General features: G+C 42.6%; 1 protein-coding gene across 1 annotated transcript in view; it reads left to right on the forward strand.

The window, feature by feature from the left end:
* Positions 1-19,349, forward strand: part of si:ch211-26b3.4 (connector enhancer of kinase suppressor of ras 2) — an 867,895-nt gene that overhangs the window by 572,220 nt on the left and 276,326 nt on the right. Inside the window, exon 14 of the mRNA XM_068047793.1 lies at positions 14,204-14,442. Within this exon, the coding sequence (XP_067903894.1) occupies positions 14,204-14,442 (239 nt within the window). The remainder of the gene's footprint in view (positions 1-14,203; positions 14,443-19,349) is intronic.

A 19,349-nucleotide genomic window follows, 5' to 3' on the forward strand; every position in this document is an offset into this window, starting at 1 on the left:
ACATGGGGAGCAGGAGGGGAAATTGAGTGGTGAGCAGTTCAGCGAGAATGGGGTTGAAGGAGGAGGAGGTGGGTCTTTTTTTAATTAATTCATGGGATGTGGGTGTCGCTGGCTCGGCCAGCATTTATTGTCCATCGCTAATTGCCCTTGAGAAGGTTGTGGTGAGCTGCCTTCTTGAACCACTGCAGACCATATGAGGTACGTACACCCACAGTGCTGTTAGGAAGGGAGTTCCAGGATTTTGACCCAGCGACAGTGAAGGAACGAAGATATAGTTACAAGTCAGGATGGTGTGTGACTTGGAGGGGAACTTGCAAGTGGTGGTGTTCCCATGCATTTGCTACCCTTGTCCTTCCAGGTGGTAGAGGTCGTGGGTTTGGAAGGTGCTGTCTAAGGAGCCTTGGTGCACTGGTGCAGTGCATCTGATTGATGGTACACACTGCTGCCACTGTGTGTCGATGGTGGAGGGAGTGAATGTTTGTAGATGGGGTGCCAATCAAGCGGGCTACTTTGTCCTGGATGGTGTCAAGCTTCTTGAGTGTTCTTGGAGCTGCACCCATCCAGGTAAGCGGAGAGTATTCCATCACATTCCTGACTTGTGCTTTGTAGATGGTGGACAGGCTTTGGGGAATCAGGAGGTGAGTTACTCGCCTCAGGATTCCTAGCCTCTGACCTGCTCTTGTAGCCATGGTATTTATATGGCTACTCCAGTTCAGTTTCTGGTCAATGGTAGCCCCTAGGATGTTGTTGATAGTGGGGGATTCAGCAATGGTGATGCCATTGGATGTCAAGGGGAGATGGTTAGCTTCTCTTTTGTCAGAGATGGTCATTGCCTGGCACTTGTGTGGTGTGAATATTATTTGCCACTTATCAGCCCAAGCCTGGAAATTGTCCAGGTCTTGTTGCATTTCTACATGGACTGCTTCAGTATCTGAGGAATCGCGAATGGTGCTGAACATTGTGCAATCATCGGCGAAAATCCCCACTTCTGACCTTATGATTGAAGGAAGGTCATTGATGAAGCAGCTGAAGATGGTTGGGACTAGGATACTACCCTGAGGAACTCCTGCAGTGATGTCATGGAGCTCAGATGATTGACCTCCAACAAACACAACCATCTTCCTTTGTGCTAGGTATGACTCCAGCCAGCGGAGGGTTTTCCCCCTGATTCCCATTGACCTCAGTTTTGCTTGGGCTCCTTGATGCCATACTCGGTCAAATGCTGCCTTGATGTCAAGGGCAGTCACTTTCACCTCACCTCTTGTTCAGTTCTTTTGTCCATGTTTGAACCAAGGCTGTACTGAGGTCAGGAGCTGAGTGGCCCTGGTGGAACCCAAACTGAGCATCACAGAGCAGGTTATTGCTAAGCAAGTGCTGCTTGATGGCACTGTTGATGATACCTTCCATCACTTTACTGATGATTGAGAGTAGGCTGATGGGGCGGTAGTTGGCCGGGTTGGACTTGTCCTTCTTTTTGTGTACAGGACATACCTGGGCAATTTTCTCTATTGCAGGGTAGATGCCAGTGTTGTAGCTGTACTGGAACAGCTTGGCTAGGGGCGTGGCAAGTTCTGGAGCACAGATCTTCAGTACTATTGCTGGAATATTGTCAGGGCCCATAGCTTTTGCAGTATCCAATGACTTCAGTCGTTTCTTGATATCACACGGAGTGAATCGAATTGGCTGAGGTCTGGCATCTGTGATGCTGGGGACTTCAGATGGAGGCCGAGATGGATCATCAACTTGACACTTCTGGCTGAAGATTGTTGCAAATGCTTCAGCCTTATCTTTCGCACTGATGTGCTGGGCTCCCCCATCATTGAGGATGGGGATATTTGTGGAGCCACCTCGTCCAGTTAGTTGTTTAATTGTCCACCATCACTCACGGCTGGATGTGGCAGGACTGCAGAGCTTAGATCTGATCCGTTGGTTATGGGATCGCTTAGCTCTGTCTATCGTATGCTGCTTACGCAGTTTGACAGGTAAGTACTTCTGTGTTGGAGCTTCACCAGGTTGACACCTCATTTTGCCCTCCTGCACTCTTCATTGAACCAGGGTTGGTCTCCTGGCTTGATGGGAATGGTAGAGTGCAGGATATGCCGGGCCATGAGGTTACAGATTGTGATTGAGTACAATTCTGCTGCTACTGATGGCCCACAGCACCTCATGGATGCCCAGTTTTGCATTGCTAGATCTGTTCGAAATCTATCCCATTTAGCACAGTGATAGTGCCACACAACACGGTATCCTCAATGTGAAGGTGGGACCTCGTCTCCGCAAGGACTGTGCGGTGGTCATTCCTACCAATACTGTCATGGACAGGAGCATCTGCGGCAGGCAGATTGGTGAGGACGAGGTCAAGTATGTTCTTCCCTCGTGTTGGTTCCCCCACCACCTGCCACAAACCCAGTCTAGCAGCTATGTCCTTTAGGACTCGACCAGCTCGGTCAGTAGTGGTGTTACCGAGCCACTCTTGGTGATGGACATTGAAGTCCCCCACTCAGAGAACATTTTGTGCCCTTGCCACCCTCAGTGCTTCCTCCAAGTGGTGTTCAACATGGAGGAGTACTGAGTCATCAGCTGAGGGAGGATGGTAGGTGGCATTCAGGAGGAGGTTACCTTGCCCATGTTTGGCCTGATGCCATGAGACTTCATGGGGTCCGGTGTCGATGTTGAGGACTCCCAGGACAATTCCCTCCCTGCTGTATACCACTGTGCCACCACCTCTGGTGGGTCTGTCCTGCCGGTGGGACAGGACATACCCGGGGATGGTGATGGCAGTGTCTGGGACATTGTCTGTAAGGTATGATTCTGTGAGTATGACTATGTCAGGCTGTTGCTTGACTAGTCTGTGGTTCAGCTCTCCCAACTTTGGCACAAGCCCCCAGATGTTAGTAAGGAGGACTTTGCAGGGTCGACAGGGCTGGGTTTGCCGTTGTCGTTTCCGGTGCCTAGTTCGATGCCAGGTGTTCCGTCCGGTTTCACTCCTTTTATTGACTTTGTAGCAGTTAGGTACAACTGAGTGGCTTGCTAGACCATTTCAGAGGGCATGTAAGAGTTAACCACATTTCTGTGGGTCTGGAGTCACATGTAGGCCAGACCAGGTAAGGACATTAGTGAACTAGGTGGGTTTTTACAACAATCGACAATGGTTTCATGGCCATCGTTAGACTAGCTTTTTAATTCCAGATTTATTAATTAAATTCAAATTCCACTTTCTGCTGTGGTGGGATTCGAACCCATGTCCCCAGAGAAATATCCTGGGTCTCTGGGTTACTAGTCCAGTGGTAATACCACTACGCCACTGTCTACCCCAGCAGAAGAAGCTGATTGGATGGTCTTGATCTTGGTGACAAAGAAGTCATGAGCAGCTCATGATTATTGTTGGAGGTGAGGGTGTTTGGAGCAGAGAGAGGGGTTTAATAAGATGGTTTTCAGGCGAGAAAAGAAGCCGGGGTTATCTTTGCATTCCAGGATGATCCTGGAATCTTGAGCAGTTTTAACAGACAAGAGCAGAACTCAATACTGTTTTATGTGGTTCAGCCAGATCTTGCAGTGGATGGCTAGCCCAGTATTTCACCATATCCTTTCAAATCTGCATCCTTTGTCCCTAAGGGAGTAGAGATGAGGACCGTACTGGAATGGCCAGGGTGAGAGAAAGTAATGGTTTTTCAGGGGACAGGGACATCAAAGGTGGAGGTGAGGGTGTGATTGATCAAATCAGTAGCTGCTGAAATGGGCATAAACAAGCCCTAATTCAAATTATAGACAGCTGATTTACCTTAAAAACTGTTTGAGATCTGGTCAGTTCATTCGATTAAACAGTAACCCCTCCCCTGCTTCCCACTGAGGTTATACAAACAACATGGGAGACAGAGGCTTTTAGACTTCAATTGTTCAAACAATCTGTAAACCCAGTGTAATTTCTGATTTACTACTTGGATTTTAGTAAGGTGTAAAGGGTAAATGGGCACATTGTGATCACTAACCACTACCATCACAACACACAGGATTAATGATTCGAATTACATACAAAAAAGTTACATTTGGATTGTACTTTGAGGCTAGGAACCAGAAACCTGTTCCTTCTTTGCACTCTGCACCAATAACCCTAGACAGTGTCCAAACCACAATGCTGAATATTAAAGAAAAGCATCGAATGGGGCAACATAATTATTTCTTGATTTATACTTCCTGTGATTGCAACAAACATACTGAGCCCTCCAGCTCCATTCTGTAATGGTCTAGGTGGCTGTGATGATGATTTAGCATGCTGAGATATCATTTCGCCACTGATTTTAATCTGGTGATGGGGGCTAGGGTTCCAATAATTAACAATTCAACTGATACAATGAGGGTCTTTGTGGAGCACCTGAGAAGTTCCAGCAAATTATGAGATTGGGTACGTAATAGCATAATTAACTGACGCTATCATTTCCCGGAGTTTCTGCAGCATAATAATGGTGCTATAGATACACCATTAGTTTTCAGCAAACTCAGGCCCATATGTCTTATTTAAGTACAAAATATTTACACTGTAATTTTAATCCATGATTATGTCAAATCAAATTTCTTGGTATATTTTCATGATAAATTGTTCATCGGCTCAGTGATTTCAAAACTTAATTTATCTGTTAGATTTTATGTCAAGTGCACGGATTATTCCTTGAAGCTGCAACCATTTCACTGGGCTCTCCTCCTCAATCTTACTTTGTGCAAGTTTTGTCAGCGATTTAAGCTGAGGATATTGTGGAGAAGATTGCAGTTCCCTAATTTGTCATTGAGGATAAGAAAGCTGATAATCAGCCAAAGAAGAACCTTTTCAAGCCTGACAGGATTGAGAAGGATCAGTAAGGTCACAAGCAGCTGTCTTCTTACTGCTAATCTTCCATGGGTTCAATCTTTATATAGAGAAGACCTATTTAAAAGACCCTTGCACTTACCTTGGCTTTATGATCTTACTATTATGCCTTTTTATGGTCCAAAGAAGCACAGCAAAAACTTACTACCAAAGACTACAGTAGCCCTTGCCAGTTCTTGACCTTAGTCCGTTATGGTACAACTATATGTGGTTGCTGAGGGCAGCTGAATATTCTCAGTCCTGGTGTGGCAAGCTTTCTGTAAACTATAAATAGGAGTAGGCCATTCAGCCCTTCAAACGTGTTCTGCCATTCAGTTAGATCATGGCTGATCTGTAACTTAACTCCACTAGAGCAGCAACACTATGACAGTCTGATTTTCATGCCTGAAGAAAGCATATGTTGGAGCATCTAACATGGAGACGAAGCTGAGATTACCCAGTGGCTGATGCCAAAGACATGGTTCTTGCTGTTGAAGTGATTGGTGAAATGGGATCCTTTTCAAGACATACCCGCACGGTCAGATAGTAAAAGAAATACTAGGAGGCCCTAACCACTTAGTTCCTGTGCCACTGATGGAACCAAAAGTAACCTCATCTTACTGTCTGGCAGTAATCATGGGTGATCTTAATCTACATATAAACTGGAAAAATCAGATTGGCAATAGTAGCCTGGATGTAGAGTTCATAGAATGCTTTCAGATAGTTTCTACGAGTAGCACATTCTGGAACCAACCAGAGAGCAAGTTATATTAGACTTGGGATTGTGTAATGTGACAGGATTTATTAATGACCTCAGAATAAAGGCACTTCTAGGTAGCAGCGACCACAATATGATTGAATTTTACATCCAGTTTGAAAGAGAGAAGAGTGGGTCTAAGACTAGTATTTTAAACTTAAATAAGAGCAACTAACTGAGCTAGCTGAAGTGAACTGGGTTACTTGGCTAGGAGATAGATCAATAGAGAAGCAGTGGCAGACAGTCGAGGGGATATTTCAGAATACTCAGGGTAAGTATATTCCTACGATAAAGAAAAATTCCAATGGGAGGACCCACAATGCATGGTTAACTAAAGGAGCCAAAGCATCAAACTTAAGAAAAAGGAATATAATTGCGCAAAGATGAGTGGCCGGTCAGATGATTGGTCAGAATATAAAGAACGGCAGAGAATGACTAAAAGGTTAATCAGGAGAAAGAAATTAGAGTATGAGAGAAAGCTGGCTCGAAATTTAAGAACAGATGGCAAGAGTTTCTACAGATATTTAAAAAGGGAAAGAATAAGTAAAGTGAGTGTTGGTCCTCTAGAGAGTGAGGGTGTTAATAGTAGATAATAAGGAAATGGCAAATGAAATGAACAAATATTTTGCTTCTGTCTTCATTATATTTTATTGATTTATTTTTTATCTATTTAGAGATACAGCACTGAAACAGGCCCTTCGGCCCACCAAGTCTGTGCCGACCAACAGAAAATACAAAATATAGAGAATACAAAAAACATTTCAGTAATAGCTGGAAATCAGGAGGTGGAAGGAAGAGAGGAACTTGGTGAAATTACAATCACCAGGGAAGTGGTACTGAGCAAACTGATGGAGCTGCGGGCTGACAAGTCCCCGGGTCTTGATGGGCTTCATCCTAGGGTCTTAAAAGAGGTGGCTCATGAGGTAGTAGATGCTTTGGTGTTAATTTTTCAAAAGATTCTGGATTCTGGAAAGGTTCCATCAGACTGGAAAATAGCAAATATAGCACCTCTATTCAAGAAAGGTGGGGAGGCAGAAAACGGGTAACTATAGGCCAGTTAGCTTTACATCTGTCGTGGGGAAGGTGTTAGAATCGATCATTAAGGAGGCTATAGCTGGACACTTAGAAAAACTCAAGGTAATCGGGAATAGTCAGCATGACCTTGTGAAAGGAAGATCATGTTTAACAAATTCATTGGAGTTCTTTGACGGCATAACATGTGCCGTGGATAAACAGGATCCGTTGACGTACTGTACTTGGATTTCCAGGAGGCATTTGACAAGGTGCCACAATAAAGGTCGGAGTTCATGATCTAGTGGGTAACATATTAGTATGGATAGAAGATTGGCTGGCAGAAAACAGAGTATGCATAAATAGGTCCTTTTCTGATTGGCAGGATGTGACAAGTGACATCCCGCAGGGGTCTGTGCTGGGGGCTCAGTTTTTTACAATTTATATCAATGATTTAAATGAGGGGAGCAATGGCATGGTAGCTAAATTTGCAGATGACACAAAGATAGGTAGGGAAGTACGTTGTGAAGAGGACATATGGAGCTTGCAGACCGATATAGATAGGATGAGTGAGTGGGCAGAAATCTCTGCAGATGGAGCACAATGTGGAAAATGTGAAGTTGTTCACTTAGGCAGGAAGAACAAAAAAGCAGAGTATTACTGAAAAGGAGAACGACTGCAGAACTCCAGGTGCAGAGGGATCTAGGTGTTCTCGTGCATGAGTCACGAAAAGTTAGAATACAGCTACAGCAAGTAATAAGAAAGGCTAATGGAATGTTATCCTTTACTATGAGAGGAATTGAAAATAAAAGTAAGGATGTTATGCTTAATTTATACAGGGCATTGGTGAGGCCACATCTCGAATACCGTGTGCAGTTTTGGTCTCCTTAGTTAAGGAAGGATGTGAATGCATTGGAGGCGGTTCAGAGCAGGTTTGCTAGATTGATACGTGGAATGAGCAGATTGTCTTCTGAGGAAAGGTTGGACAGACTGGGATTGTTTTCACTGGAGTTTAGAAGAGTGAGGAGAGACTTGATTGAAGTATATAAGATGCTGAACGGTCTTGACAAGGTGGATGTGGAAAGGATGTTTCCTCTTGTGGAGGAGTCCAGAACTAGGGGGCACTGTTTTAAAATTAGGGGTTGCCCTTTTAGGACAGAGATGAGGAGAATTGTTTTCTCTCAGAGGGCTGTGCGATTTTGGAACTCTCTGCTTCAGAAGGTGGTGGAGCCAGGATCATTGAATAATTTTAAGGCGGGGGATAGATAGATTCTTGTTAGGCACGGGAATCATATGTTATCGGGGTAGATGGGAGTGTGGAATTTGAGACACAAACAGGTCAGCCATGATCATATTGAATGGCAGAGCAGGTTAGAAGGACCAAGTGGCATCATTTATGATCATCTTAGAAAGCAGAGACTCAGCATCCGCACATATTTTAGTTCATGGTACCTGATTTGAGCTGATATTTTCTTGCTGAACGGAAAGCTCTGCTCATGCATGATTAGCGTCTCCACTCCCTCAACATTTATATTGACAGCAGTAGTATTTAAGAATGGTTTATGAGGTCCAAACCCAGTTTGACACAACACTGATCATGTTTTTTCAAACTTAAGTGGTATGAGTTTACTCGCTTCACAGGATCTCCCACCACTCCTCTCTGAAGTCCGGTGAGGTCAGACTCTCATTCAGACACTGACATAGGTTGGACGAGGAAAGAGGTTCTGCAAAGCAAGTACGAGTAGCTAGGGACTTTATTAAAAGGAAGAACCACAAAGGTAATAATCTCTGGGTTATTACCTGAGCCATGACCAAACTGGAATAGGGTAAATAAGATTAGAGAGTTAAATGTGTGGCTGAAACTTTGGTGTGGGAGAAATGTGTTTTGATTCATGGGACAGTGGCACCAGCACTGGGAAAAGAGGGAGCTGTACTGTTGGGATGGTCTTCACCTGAAGCATGCTGAAACCAGTGTTCTGGTGAGTCATATAACTAGGGCGGTAGAGAGGGCTGTAAACTAAATAGTGGGTGCGAGGGATCAAGTGAGAGAAGGTACGATAAATTAAAGAGGACAAGGCCAGAGAGCAAAGTAGCAATAAGGGAAATAATAATCAAAGTGTGGCAGGAAGGGACAGAATGCACCAAGTTAAGAGTGTGAAAGCAGCTAAGGCTAGAGGTTGTGTAAATCGTAAAAAGACAGAACTAAAGGCTCTGTATTTGAATGCACGTAGCGTTGGTAACAAAACAAATAAATTCATATCTCAATTAGAAATAAATATGTGCGATCTGATAGCCATTACAGAGACATGGCTGCAAGATGACAAAGACTGGGACCTGAATATTAAGAGGTATATGACATTTTGAAAGGACAAGAAACTAGGAAAAGGTAGAGGGGTAATTAATTAAGGATGACAGTACAATAGAGAGAGGTGACCTTAGTTCTAAAAATCAAGATGTAGAATCAGTTTGGGTAGAGATTAGAAATAGTAAAGGAAGAAAGTCACTTGTGGGAGTAGTTTATAGGCCCCGTAACAGTAACCACACTGTAAGACAGGGTATACAGGAAGAAATAATGGGGGCTTGTGAGCAATAATCATGGGTGATTTTAATCTACAAATAGATTGGATGAATCAGATTGGCAAAGGTAACCTGGAAGATGAGTTCATGGAGTGTTTTCGGGACAGTTTCTTAGAGCAGCATGTTCTAGAGCCAACCAGAGAGCCGGCTACTCTAGATCTGGTAATGTCTAATGGGACAGGATTAATTAATGACCAGTAGAACAGGATTAATTAATGACCTCACAGTAAAGGCGCCCCTAGGAAGCAGTGATCACACATGATTGGATTTCACATTCAGTTTGAGGATGAGAAGAGTGGATCTAAAATGAGTATTTTAAACTTAAATAAGGCTAGTTATGATGGCTTGAGGACAGAGCTGGCTAAAGTAACCTGGGAAATTAGATTAAGAAATAGGTCATTAGAGTTGCAGTGACAGACATTTACGGAGATATTTCATAACACTCCGCAAAGATACATTCCAGTAAGCACGAAAGACTGTCGGGGAAGGATGCACCATCCATGGCTAACTAAGGAAGTTAATGATAGTATAAAATTGAAAGAAAAAGCATACATCCGGCAAAGAGTCGTAGTAAGTCAGAAGATTGGACAAAATATAAAAACTGCTAAGAATGACAAAAAGAATAATGAGAGAGAAATTAGAGTACGAGAGAAAGCTAGCTAGAAATATAAAAATGGATAGTAAGAATTTCTACAGGCATTTAAAAAGGAAAAGAGTAAGTAAAGTGAGCATTGGTCCTCCAGAGAGAGTGTCTGGGGAAATAATAATCAAAAATAAGGAGATGGCAAATGAATTGAACAGATATTTTGCCTCTGTCTTCACTGTGTAGAGGATACAAATAAGATCCGAGAAATAATTGTGAATCAAGAGTTGAAAGGGAGGGAGGAACCTAAAAGCATTATCATCACCAGGGAAAGGGTACTGAGAAAATTTTTAGAATTAAAAGCTGACAAGTCCCCAGGTCCTGATGGACTTCATCCTCGGATCTTAAAAGAAGTGGCTGCTGAGATAGTGGATGCATTAGTTTTAGTTCTCCAAAATTCCCTAGATTCTGGAAAGGTCCTGTTATGAGATTGCTTCTGTTTCTTTTGTAAAATATGTTTTAAGAACTTATATTTGAATTATGTACTTTGAGTCATCTGGAGATTGCTGAACTTTGTGTTTTTTTTAAAAAGGGAAGGTCAACAGAAAGTTTGGCTCGCAAACAAGCCTTACTGGAAGGCATCTGTTTTCCAGTAAAAACAGCAGGGGTTGTTTTGGGTTAAAGAGAGAGTGACAGGTCAAGATTTATAGATGTCACAGGACTTGCTGCTGAACAGTTTTAGCTTCATTTTGAACTGTTAAAAAAAGCCAGTCGGTCTTTGGCCAATAAACAGAAGTCAGTTGCTGCATGCCTGCCAGGAGAAGACAGCTGATATCTTTCTCTGTTTGAAGAAATTTGAAAACTCCTGTGTCAAGTGTGATTACTATTTCCTCCCATATTTGAAGAAACCTTTACTGCTACATTGCTGCTATAAGACCTAAGAAAATCCTTGTTGCTGCTTCCTGCTGTAAAGCCTGAGTGGAGATTTCTGTGCTGAATCCTTGGAAGCCTACCCATACTGATCATCAACATCACCTGGAAAGAACTGTTCTCGGAAGATCCCATTGACAGCTGCCTATTCACCTTTGGGACACCTCGCCAAAACAAAAGAATTCCATATCTTCTTTTCAGCCCAAGAGTTTTTTTTTTCCATCTATTTCTTTGTGGCAGCTATAAACAAAAATCCCTTTTTTTCCCTTGTATGTGTGTGCGGGCTGGGATAAATAAGGGGCTTTATTATTTCCATTTGTGTGTATGCTTTACTTGATTATTGGTTAAGACTTGGTTTATAATAAACAGATAGTTTTGTTGTTTATTAAATAAATGTGGTTGGTGTACTTTATTCTGGGGAAAAGTAGAGTTTATGATTGATTGATTTTGGTAAGTGGGAACATTTGCATATATGTTGTGACCTGTGGAGAAGTGGGACTGTAATAACAGTGCACTCCTCACGCCTTGGTCGTAACATATTAATTGGGGTCTCTTGTCGGGATTTAAACCCAACACCGACAACGTTCAATTGTAAGTGGGGTAATAATAATTGAAAAAGGAAAATAAAAGAACCAGGTTTCTTGTGTAATAGCGTAAAGTCTACTCCAACGGAATGTCTGTAGCAGTTGCTGAAACTTTTCTGGGAAGGAGGATGTATCCCTGAGTGACTTGCGGAACTTAACTAAAGTTAAGCTCATAGCCTTGACAGTACAATTGGGATTAGTATTGAAATCAGGAGCTAAAAAAGCAGAGATAATTGAAATAATCGTACAACATTTGAAATTGGAAGAAGAAGAAAGTAAATCAGAGGGTAGTGCAGTGGAATTAGCTAAAATTCAGTTACAGATGAAGCAACTGGTGCTCAACAGGAAAAAGAAAAAACAATAGAACTAAGAAAACTTGAGCAGGAACAGGAAATAGAAAAACTTAAATTTGAGTTTGAAAAAGAAGTGACAATGAAAAAACTTGAGTTTGAGGAAAAGGAGAAGGAAAGAACAAGAGAAAGAGAGGGGAAGGAATTCAAATTAGAAAAGATGGAACTAAGACAAAAGAGTGGTCTTGACGCCAGTGAAAATTCTGGTGAGGAATAATCTGAGTCCAGCCCAAGACCTAGTGGAAAGCTGTTTAAATTTATACAAACTCTCCCTAAGTTTGAGGAAGGGATGTAGAGGCATTTTTCATATCTTTTGAAAAGATAGCCAAACAAATGAAATGGCCAAAGGAAAGCTGGACACTGCTTTGGCCGGCAGCTCTTGGAAATGGGGCTTCCTGCCTCAGAGGGGCAGAAGTCCAGACTGAGGCCAATTAAGGGCCTGGACTACACAAAATTGCAGCGTGGCTTCCAGGCCTGCCAGAGGTGGGCTCACTCTCAACTTTTCAGCTGGTGGCTAGGGCCACCGCCACAACATTAAATTCCAGCCCGTATCTTGTGGTGTTGCATATGGGAAGTTAAGAACAAGTGTCATCTCCAGGTGAAATAAGGTCAGAGACCTTGTGGGACCAGGGCACATAGATCTAATTCAGTCTAATTCAGTCCTTAACTGAAGGTCATACATTCTCTCCTTATTTTAAAATAATACTTTGATTGGATATTATTATTTATAGTTGTACAGCAAAACCTAGGACAATTTAGGAAGCAGAGAAGTTGACTTGGTTGTAACAAAGGAATTTCTCTGCAGTACAGTCTGAGGGATTTGGAGAAAGAAACCTGACGTACTACAGCATTCCTAATGATGAGGGTGTATTACAATGTGTCAAGTATATGGTGATTGTTTCCATTATAAATGATGACTTCAGAATCTACAGTCAAAAAAGTTGGCAAACAAGGTTTGGCAAATGTGTAACAAAAGGAAGTTAGGTTGTGTTGGCAGGAATTTTGCATTTTTAATTTAGATGGTTAAACCATCAGTTAAGTACTATAGGCATTATACCTTTTAAAATAATTTCAGTTGAATAGCAGTGGGATGGCTATTATATATTTATTACATTTAGAAACCAGGAACCCTACATATGTTACATAATTTTGTTCTTGCTCTTATGTTAGCTGTGGCACAGTGAGTAACACTGTTATCTCTGAATCAGAGGTTGTGGGTTCAAGCCACACTTCAGAGGCTTGAGCACATAATTTTGACTAACACTTCAGTGCAGTACTGATGAAGTGCTGCCCTGATAGGTGCTGTCTTTCAGATGAGACATTAAAATGAGGCCCCATCAGCCCTCTCAGGTTTACTTAGAATATCCCATGGTACTCTTTCAAAGAGAAGGGGAGTTCTCCTCGGTATCCTGGCCAATATTTGTCTTTCAAACAATGTACTGAAGAAGATTATCTGGTTCTGTATCTCATTGCTATTTTAGGGACCTTGTGTGCAAATTAGCTGCCATGTGTCTCACATTACAATGGTGATTACACTCCAACTGTAGTTCAATGGCTGGAAGGCATGTTAGGATGTTCTGAGGTTAATTGTGAAAGGCATAGTATTAATGCAAATCTTTATTTATTAGGGTAAAAATTGTAATGAGTCCAGCTAATACAGTATTACACCTAAATCTAAATAAAGACACAACTTCCTAGCTTTGTTTTTATGTTTATATAAAATTTATGATTTCCTTGCAGGCCTCAGCTAGTGCCACTGTATCTGGGTGGTATGTGAAAATGGCTCAGGTTTGTTTGTCCTCAGAGTTTCCCCTTGTGTCTGAACAGAGGTTGGTAATTTTCCATATGAAGGCTCATGGACACAAATTCACTCTGTGTGCAGGACATGAAAAATCTAAAATGAAATACCACAGGGGTGCCTTTCATGTTAGTATTTTGAATGGTTTGACCTGACTAAGGCCTCTGCCTCTTTAAGACTATAAGCATCCACGAGGTAAGCCAGCAGAGGCTGCTTTTGAACAGTGCAGTAATATCATAAGGGTGAAAATGTATTTGCAAATCTGGAAGTGAACACAGTTTGTGATATTATTTGGGATTTTCTTTATGCTATTGATTTTTCATCATCAAATATATATATTATACAAATATGTACACAAACTTGTCTACATTGCTGTTAAAGTAGTGCCTAAAATAGAACATTATCATCTACCCATATGATCATGTTGCAGGAAATGATGATAAAACTGAGAATGTAACTTACACATACTGCACTTAAACCACATTTAGCTTTCTTACCAACAACTTACAAGATTTAAAGCTACGTTCGATTTGGAGAAAACTTTTACCAGTATCTCCAAAATAACTTTGTTTTTTTGTTGTAATGGAATGTTTCTTGATTGGGTAGCATCTAACTCAGCTCAGAACAGACGGTTGTGGGCTGCAATATTGTTGACTTGTGGTTGCCTGAACTTTTAAAGGAAGTGATGCTTCAATTTAGAGTTTTACAGGCTTGTGCATTCTGATGCATTTGCAGATGAACTTACTTTCTGGTTCTCTCCTCCTTTGACCCAGAGGATTCACTTCTACGATACCTGAGTGATGATAAGATTCTGATCATTCAAGAGGAGCCTATGACACAGAGGGACAGCAAGAGAGATACAAGCAGGAACTCAAGGAGGAAGAAGAACCCAGGAAGCCCCAGCTACCCTATTAGTCCCTCTGTATTGACAGCTCCTGTGAGACTTGACCCCACTTCTCAGGATATCTTGAATTTTCCTCTACCTGAAAGCAACACAGTGCCCCTCTACCACGTAAGTTATTAAGTTCTATTGTTCAGCTTTACCATTCATTCTTATTTGCATATTATCCTGCTGATTTGTTTCCAGACTCAAGTCTAACATATGTGCGATGTTTTGATGAAGTAAGCTTAACAGAGCACACATGGGCTTTGCATTTGGAGGTATATTCTGAAGTGCTTGATATAATTTATCTGCAACCTAAATAAAATAATCACCCGTGTAAACTGAGAGAGTAGCTTTGACAGTGATAGTTAGGGAATGTATTTACACTTTGTGCTTTGTGGGCGGCACAGTGGCGCAGTGGTTAGCACTGCAGACTCACAGCTCCAGCGACCCGGGTTCAATTCTGGGTACTGCCTGTGTGGAGTTTGCAAGTTCTCCCTGTGTCTGCGTGGGTTTCCTCCGGGTGCTCCGGTTTCCTCCCACATGCCAAAGACTTGCAGGTTGATAGGTAAATTGGCCATTAGCAATTGCCCCTAGTATAGGTAGGTGGTAGGGAAATATAGGGACAGGTGGGGATGTGGTAGGAATATGGAATTAGTGTAGGATTAGTATAAATGGATGGTTGCTGGTCAGCACAGGCTCGGTGGGCTGAAGGGCCTGTTTCAGTGCTGTATCTCTAAACTAAACTAAACTATTTGGCACTGATAAGTTAGAAATTATTTATATCAGTGGTAGTTTTACATTTTCAGTCATCTGAAGTGTCCCAAAGGGATCCTAGATACCGGCTTAACTTCCAAGTCAATGATTGCCAAATATAAATTTATTTATTTTCTGACTAAGCTGCTCGCAAATGCTCACTGACATCAATCAGCAATGGCCAGTGTCATCTGTGTCAAATGCATCTAAACTTGGATTTTTAATGGTGACTCTAACTTTATTGTCGTTGCAGTGCACTGTAGTTTAATTTGCTGCTTTTTAACCAATATTATTTGAACTGTGAAGATTTCCTTTGTATCGTCAGGCAGAGGTTTGGTTGTTTCATGGCATTTATAATACACAAAACTCTGATGACATTGCAGTCAGAAAGCTGTCATCCTCAATGCTCTGTGGGATATGTTCATGCGTTTTGTTTGGTTTACTTATGAGCTCGATGTTCAGCACTTAATTTAGTACAGGATCAACAAGATCATAATTGTTACGGTATGTGAACCCTAGAGAACTCGTGGAAACATCTGCAAAGTATGTTTGCCTCAAAAAGAATAGAAGGCTCGGAATTACCATTGTGATGGAAAAGTGTTCACACAATTTTCCTCTCCCTCTATTGTTTTGACTGAGGTATTAATTGGTTTAAATGGGTCAATGAAATAGGAAATAAGTCACTGAAGTCAGGTGAGGTGAGAGTGACTGCCCTTGACATCAAGGCAGCATTTGACTGGGTGTGACATCAAGGAGCCCTCGCAAAACTGGAGTCAATGGGAATCAGGGGAAAACTGCTGGTTGGAGTCATACCTAGCACAAAGGAAGATAGTTGTGGTTGTTGGAGGTCAATCTTCTCAGTCCCAGGACATCACTGCAGGAGCACCTTAGGGTAGCGTCCTAGGCCCAACCATCTTCAGCTGCTTCATCAATGACCTTCCTTCAATCATAAGTTCAGAAGTGGGGATGTTCACTAATAATTGCACAATGCTCAGCACCATTCGTGACTCCGCATACTGAAGCAGCCTGTGTCCAGATGCAGCAAGACCTGGACAACATCCAGACTTAGGCCGATAGGTGGCAAGTAACATTCGCTCCACACAAGTGCCAGGCAATGACCATCTCAAACAAGAGAGTATCTAACCATTTTCCCTTGATGTTCAAAAGCATTACCGCCACTGAATCTCCCACTATCAACATCCTGGGCATTACTGTTGACCAGAAACTGAACTGGACCATCCACATAAATGCTGTGGCTGCAAAAGCAGGTCAGAGGCTGGGAATTCTTCAGCGAGTAACTCACCTCCTGACTCCCAATGTCTCCACCATCTACAAGGCACAAGTCAGGAGTGTGATGGAATACTCTCCACTTGCCTGGATGGGTGCAGCTCCAACAGTACTCAAGAAGCTCGACACCAGTGATGACAAAGCAGCTTCAACACTCACTCCCTTCACAACCAACGTACAGTGGCAGCAGTGTGTACCATCTACGTGATGCACTGCAGCAACTCACCGAGAATCCTTCGACAGTACCATCCAAACCCATGACCTCTGCCACCCAGAAGGAGATGTTTATCAGATTCGTGGGAACACCACCACCTGCAAGTTCCCCTCCAAGCCACACACCATCCTGACTTGGAACTATATCGCCGTTCCTTCACTGTTGTTAGGTCAAAATCCTGGAAGTCCCTTCCTAACAGCACCTTTGGTGTACCTACACCCCAAGGACTGCAGCAGGTCAAGAAGGCAGCTCACCACCAACTTCTCAAGGGCAATTAGGGATGGGCAATAAATGCTGGCCTAGCCAGCGAAGCCCACATCTCATGAACGAATAAAAAAAATTTTAATATTGCTAACTCTAGTTTATTCTGAGAGTTCTGAAATAAAATCTGTTCACTGTTCAAGCAAGATGGGTTAACTTGTTTGCTTGTCAGTGAAACAGAACCAGCAAGGTATTGATCAACTCAATATTATACAGAAAATTAAGGATGTCTGGCAGGGCCTTACAAGTTCACAGCACAATTGAGAGAGTTCTGAAATGTCTGACTCTAAGAGTTTATACCTTTATCGGAAACCTGAGTTTTGTTACTTGTCACTCTGCGCTGAATTTTATTTTGGCTTAAGTGCAGTTATTTTTAGTAATTTCTATGCCAGTTCCTGTTTTGTATGATTTCCGCTATCCTTTTGAACACCGACATTCATTTTGTCCCTCTCTGTGACTTATTAATCATTGACCAATATTTATCCTTCAATCAACAGCTAAATCAGATGATTTGGTTATTTATCTCATTACTGTTTGTGGGATCTTGCTATGTGACTACAACAGTGAGTACACTTGAATAAAAGAATCATATAATGATACAGCACAGAAAGAGACCATTCAGTCAATTGCTCTTGTGCTGGCTATTTGAAAGAGCTATCTAATTAATCTCAATTCCTCAATCTTTTCCCATAGCCCTGCAATTTTTCCCTTCTCAAGTATTTATCCAAATTCTTTTTGAAAGTTACTGTTGAATCTGTTTCCCCACCCTTTCAGGCAATGTATTCATAACAACTTGCTTCATAAAAAAATTTTCCTCATGCTCCTTCAGTTCTTGTTCCCAATGACCCTAAATCTTTATCCTCTGGTTACCAACTCTTCTGCACTGCAAAACACTTTCTCCTTTTTTACTCTATCAAATCTTCTCTTAACCATTTCTTTTCTAAGGGGAACAACCCCAGTTTTCTAGTCACTCCACATAACTGAAGTGCGTCATCATTGGTACCCTTCTAGTAAATCTCCCTGCATCCCCTCGAACGCCTTGGCCTCCTTCCTAAAGGGTGCTGCCCAAAACTGTCCACAATACTCAAACTCGAGCCTAAACAGTGTTCTATATTGATTTAGCGTAACTTCCTTGCTTTTGTACTTTATGCCTCTATTTAGAAAAGCCAAGGATACCCTATGCCTTTTCAACAGCTTTCTCAACTTGATACATTCAAAGACTTATGTATGTATGGCCCCAGGTCTCTCTGTTCCTGCAAGCCTGTTTAAAATTGTATCTTTTAGTTTATATTGCCTCTTTTCATTCTTCCGACCAAAATGTATAATTTCACACTTCTCTGCATTAAATTTCATCGCCACGTGCCTACTCATTTCACCAGCCTGTATCCTCCTGAACTCTCTTACTATCTTCCTCATTGTTTACTATATTACCTAGTTTTGTGTCAGCTGAAAACTTTAAAATGATGCCCTGTGTACCCAAGTCCAAGGGCTGAATTCTCTGGGCTTGCCGAAGTCAGGAACGGAGGCTTGGTGGGGAGGGGGGCATGGGGTTGCGCCGAAAATTCCAGTGCCGGCCTGCGTGCCAGTTACAGTATGCTGTTCCCGGCCCCAGCAAGGTTAACCAGGGAGAAGGCAGGATGGGTCGGAAATCCCACTCTCCTTCCAATTGAGGCCAATTAAATTAGCTAAAAAGCTAGTTAAGTGCTTGTTCGAGGGGGAGCATGGAATATTTAAAGGGACACATGTGTTTCAGGAGCAGTCAGTTTCTGATCAGCTGAAGGGAGGTGGGTACAGAGTGGGGAGCCAGTCAAGGCTGCCCGAGGACATTACCCTGGCTGCATAAGATGGTTAGCAGGACAAAGGGGGACTCAGCACTTGGTAAGAAGGTGCCCTTGGTGCTGTGCAAGTGGCAGGGAGAGTGGGCACTCAGTGCTCGGGCATCAAACTGGGTCATCACCCCCGCCCGGCATCATGGGGCAGAAGAGTGGGGACAAAGCTGCCAATCACAATAGGATGCTCACTTATCCAAAAGGAAGGCTGCAGTTGGCATTTGGGGCATGACTATCAGATTCTGGGCCCAGTGGCGATGAAGGGTAACACCCTCCACAGAAAGGGCGGAACCCCCAAGCAGCAGGAGGGAACGGGAAAGTAAAAAGGGGTAGGAAAGCAGTGAAGGCCATACCCTAAACACAGGATGTATCGGCAAAGATGGAGCTACCTGGAGATGACCGAGATCCAGTACTGCAGGAGACTGTGACTCTCCAGGCAAATAGTCACAGAGATCTTTGACCACATTGCTGAAGACCTCGCACCTCGTAGCACTGGTCTCTATGCCCTGCCAGTGGTCATCAAAGTCAATGTGCTCTTGGACTCCTTCCCTTCTAGCTCCCTCCAAGGATCAGCTGTGGACCTTGGTGGCATCTCGCAAACAGCTGCACACCACTACATCTTGCAAGTCACTGATGCCCTCTTTGCCAGAGCTGGACAGCATATTAATGTCATGACAGACACGACCTTG

Source organism: Heterodontus francisci, chromosome 15 (assembly GCF_036365525.1).
Source record: "Heterodontus francisci isolate sHetFra1 chromosome 15, sHetFra1.hap1, whole genome shotgun sequence".
NCBI classification, from domain to species: Eukaryota; Metazoa; Chordata; class Chondrichthyes; order Heterodontiformes; family Heterodontidae; genus Heterodontus; species Heterodontus francisci.